The 4,691-nt window shown below is 42.5% G+C and overlaps 1 protein-coding gene across 1 annotated transcript; it reads left to right on the top strand.

Annotated features, from left to right (window-relative positions):
* Positions 1 to 3,393: 3,393 nt before the first annotated feature.
* Positions 3,394 to 4,440, top strand: OR6B1 (olfactory receptor, family 6, subfamily B, member 1). The gene is given in 1 exon segment (NM_001270932.2): positions 3,394 to 4,440. A coding segment is annotated over 1 exon segment (936 nt). The 5' UTR covers positions 3,394 to 3,461; the 3' UTR covers positions 4,398 to 4,440.
* The last annotated feature ends 251 nt before the right edge of the window (positions 4,441 to 4,691 follow it).

Below are 4,691 nucleotides of genomic sequence, written 5' to 3'. Positions count from 1 at the left end.
CCCTCCCTCCCTCCCTCCCTCCCTCCCTCCCTTCCTTCCTTCTTTCCTTCCCTTTCATTTCCTTTCCTTCCCCTTCCCCTTCCCCTTTCCCTTTCCCTTTCCCTTTCCTTCCTTCCTTCTTTCCTTCCTTCCTTCCTTCCTTCCTTCCTTCCTTCCTTCCTTCCTTCCTTCCTTCCTTCCTTCCTTCCTTCCTTCCTTCCTCTGACAGAGTCTCACTCTGTTGCCCAGTCTCGAGTGCAGTGGCATGGTCTCAGCTTACTGCAACCTCTGCCTCTCAAGTTCAAGTGATTCTCCTGTCTCAGCCTCCTGAGTAGCTGTGACTACAGCAGCTGCCACCATGCCCAGCTAATTTTTTGTATTTTTAGTAGAGTATCACCATGTTGGCCAGGCTGATCTCAAACTCCTGACCTCATGGTCTGCCTGCCTTTGCCTCCCAAAGCACTGGGATTACAGGCATGAGCCACTCTACCCAGCCCTTTGTGTGTATCTTTAAGTGTCTGCTATGAAGGTGCTTTCTAATGGATCTATGAATCTCTGGTTTGGCAACCCTGTCCCATCCTAACCCATCTTCCCACATCAAAAACAAGAATATAAGAGGATGTTGTCATCCTGCTGACAAATAGTGATTACTTATTGTCTGTACTTTAGGATAATTCTTCAATGCCTCACTCTTCCTCTTCCATGATCTGGTCCACGACAATAGTCTCCTCTCTCTCTCATTCTCTCTCTCTCTCTCTCTCTCTCTCTCATTCTCTCTCTCTCTCTCTCCACCCCCCATTTCTTTTCTTTTCTGCTCATTCACTCACTACAATTTGTCCATTCACACAGCAATTATGAGTTGTTTTCCTGAAAATTTCAAGCTGTTTCAGATCTCTGTGCACTTGTTCACTCCAATTCATCTGCCAAAAATGCCTTTTCCTCTCCCTAATTTATATTTAAAAACATATCCAATCATGATCTATTCTCTGATACACTTACCAAGCATTTCTACACATTCGTTTCTGTTTTGTGTGCCTGATTGAATATGTATTTGTGTCATATTGCTTTCTTTTTAAAATTCCGGTTCATTTCTAATAGTCTCAGCTTATAATAAAATTTCAGGAAGATTTAAGAACATTTCCTAAAATAGTCAGAAATTTTAAATGTAAAATATAGTATTAAGTCCAAAATGTGGTATTCTTCATTTGTGTGTTTCACTCTGGTGGTTATGGGCGTGCCTTTATAGTCAGACCGGGCTTTACAATCCTGACTTTATCACTGTCTAACTTGGAAATGTTATTTAATCTAGCTAAAGCACAGTGTCTTCTTTGAAATAAGAATAAGAATGTCTAATTGGCATTCTTTTGTGGATTAAATGGGATATTGTATGAAAAGAACTTCCCAGCACCTATGAATACTCATTAAATTAATATTAGAGTATTTTCTGAACTGTAATAGTTAGCAGACAGTAAAGACAGTAAGAGTAAATGATGCCATCTAACTACACACCTTAGTAAATGGCATCACCTCTAGGTAACAACCCCTATATTTGAGATTCCTCCTTGATTTCTTTTGTTCTCTCAACGTCCATATCCAACCCACCAATTACTATTAAATATTCTACTTCTAACGTGTATCTTAAATCCACCTCTCTGGAGCCACAGTGTCTAAGTTCACTGTTCACTAGCGCCTGGTCTGAGTAGCCTGCACCTAGTTTCATAGCTCACAGTTCACACTCTTGCCTCCGAGGTGCCCACTTTGCAATGACAGTTATCTTTCCATTGCATAAATCATATCATGCCCCGTTCACCTTTCATCTTTTGATATTTTCCCATTGCTTTTAGACGACAATTCAGATCCCTGATGACCTGTGGGGATCTGCACCTTCTGGCCCTGCCTTCTTGCCCTCTTCCTTGGCTCCTTTCCCATCCATCACAGCATAGCCATGGTACCTCCTTCAGCACGGCTCCCCCTCACCATAGCCCTTCAAAGGGCTGGGGTCCTGGAGTCTTTCCCAGCCTTAATATCACCTTCTCAAAGGTCACAGGGACCTTCCTGATTACTTTAGTATTATTTTCTGCTTGTTAACCTTTATAGAAAATATTTCAAATTTTACAATACATCTCTTTGTTTTCTTATTTTTAAAAATCTCCACTCAGTGACCCCCACCTTCATTCCCAAGCATGTCCAATTCCCTGAGTGAGGCCCATGTTTATTTCACTCATGGCTTTGCTCGGTTCATGGCAGCTCCTCCTCTTCCTCCTGTTAGTGTATTCTTAACTTCATTACTGTTCTAATATGGGATAAGAGCCCCTTTCACAATTATTGCCACGAGTTTATATAAAATTTCATTTACATTAACTCATTTGGATTTTGATCCTCAGTGAAATAAGCTGAATAAATATTAATACTCACATTTACAAAAGAGGAAACTGAATCTCAGAGAGGGTAATATTTCAAGGTTATAGCACATCCATGGCAGACCTTAGGTTTGAATGAGGTCCAGGAGATCTTTAACACTGAAAAGCCCAACTCTCCGCTACTCACTTCCTCATGTAGCTCATGAGAAAGTGATGACAGCTACTCTCTCTCTCCAGGGATGGAATAACAAAATACAGCATGTGAAGGATAAAGGAGTTGTAAGGAAGAACTTCCAGAGCTCTGCATAGGTGATGAGACAGGAAGGTCAGGAGTATATTTTGGAATTGGCAATTGTAAGGTGTCAGACAGTGCAAGATATTAGAAAGAGCATGGGCTTTAGACTGAGACTTGAATGTGATTCTGGCCCTGCTACCAGAAAGAACTTGGTCAGTTACTTAATTTCTCTCCAAGACATGATTTCTTTATCATTCAAATAAACTTTCTTTCTTTCTTTCTTTCTTTCTTTCTTTCTTTCTTTCTTTCTTTCTTTCTTTCTTTCTTTCTTTCTTTCTCTTTCTTTCTTCTTTCTTTCTTTCTTTTTCTATCTTTCCTTCTTTCTTTCTCTTTCTTTCTTTCTTTTTCTTCTTTTCCTTCCTTTCTTTTCCCCCTCCCCTCCCCTCCCCTCCCCTCCCCTCCCCTCCCCTCCCTTCCCTTCCCTTCCCTTCCCTTCCCTTCCCTCCCCCTCCCTTCCCTTTTTTTTTTTTTTGAGATGGAGTCTCACTGTTGATCCCCAGTCTGGAGTACAATGGCATGATCTCGGACTGCAAACTCTGCCACCCAGGTTCATGCAGGGATTACAGGCATGAGCCACAGCGCCTGGCCAAAACAGATATCATCACACACACACACACACACACACACACACACACACACACAGCTATGTGGAAATTAAATTACGTTGTGTATATCACATACCTCATTCATGTTCTGACCTTTAATATGTATTAATAAATGATAACTGTTACTGATAGAGAAGACAAGAATGGAAAAATATAGCTGGATCATGGAGTCTGATCAAATGATTTTTCCTCCCCAGGATAAATAAGCCCTGTGTCTCCCATATGGAAGTGAAGAACCAGACACGGGTCACCAGGTTCATTCTGGTGGGATTCCCTGGGAGCTTGAGCATGCAGGCAGCCATGTTTCTGATGTTCCTGGTGTCCTATATTCTGACAGTGGCTGAAAACGTGATCATCATCCTATTGGTGCAGCAAAATCGAGCACTGCACAAGCCTATGTACTTCTTCCTGGCCAACCTCTCCTTCTTAGAGACCTGGTACATCTCTGTGACCGTGCCCAAGTTACTGTTTAGTTTTTGGTCTGTGAACAACAGCATCTCTTTCACACTCTGTATGATACAACTGTACTTCTTCATTGCACTCATGTGCACAGAATGTGTGCTTCTGGCCGCCATGGCCTATGATCGATATGTGGCCATCTGTCGCCCACTCCACTACCCAACTGTAATGAGCCATGGACTCTGCCTCCGCCTTGCCCTTGGTTCCTGGGCCATTGGCTTTGGCATCTCCTTGGCGAAGATCTATTTCATCTCCCACCTCAGCTTCTGTGGTCCCAATATTATCAACCACTTCTTCTGTGACATCTCTCCAGTACTTAATCTCTCCTGCACAGACATGTCCATAGCTGAGTTGGTGGACTTTATCCTGGCACTGGTCGTCTTCCTCTTCCCACTCTTTATTACTGTCTTGTCCTACGGATGCATTCTGGCCACCATCTTACGCATGCCCACAGGAAAGCAGAAAGCGTTCTCCACTTGTGCCTCCCACCTTGTGGTGGTCACCATTTTCTATTCAGCCACTATTTTCATGTATGCTCGACCTCAAGCCATCCATGCCTTCAATATGAACAAAATTATTTCCATCTTCTATGCCATTGTCACTCCTGCTCTCAACCCTTTCATTTATTGCCTAAGAAACCGAGAGGTAAAGGAAGCTCTGAAGAAACTAGCACATTGCCAGGCCATCAGATCTGACTAGTCAATTACAGTTGCTTAGAAAGAAAGGGCTGAGTGGGTGCCTGTATGTCTTCCTCCATCCCTTCTCCTTTAATGACTCAGTTGGACGCTGCACACATTAATATGACATCACCATATCTTTTATCAATCTCAGGCTCTTTGGTGTCTGCGTCGGGGCATATGATGAGTGCTCTAAATTCATATGCCTTCTAGAGAGCTAGAGAAAGTAATTCTCAATGGTTGTGACCCCAAATGGGGTTTATAAGACTGTGAGTAAATTTATAACTGAGTTAAGTAGGAAGAGAGATGGTGATGG

The sequence above is a fragment of the Callithrix jacchus genome, chromosome 11 (genome assembly GCF_049354715.1).
Source record: "Callithrix jacchus isolate 240 chromosome 11, calJac240_pri, whole genome shotgun sequence".
NCBI lineage: Eukaryota > Metazoa > Chordata > Mammalia > Primates > Cebidae > Callithrix > Callithrix jacchus.
This window is presented reverse-complemented; position numbering and strand designations above follow the sequence as displayed.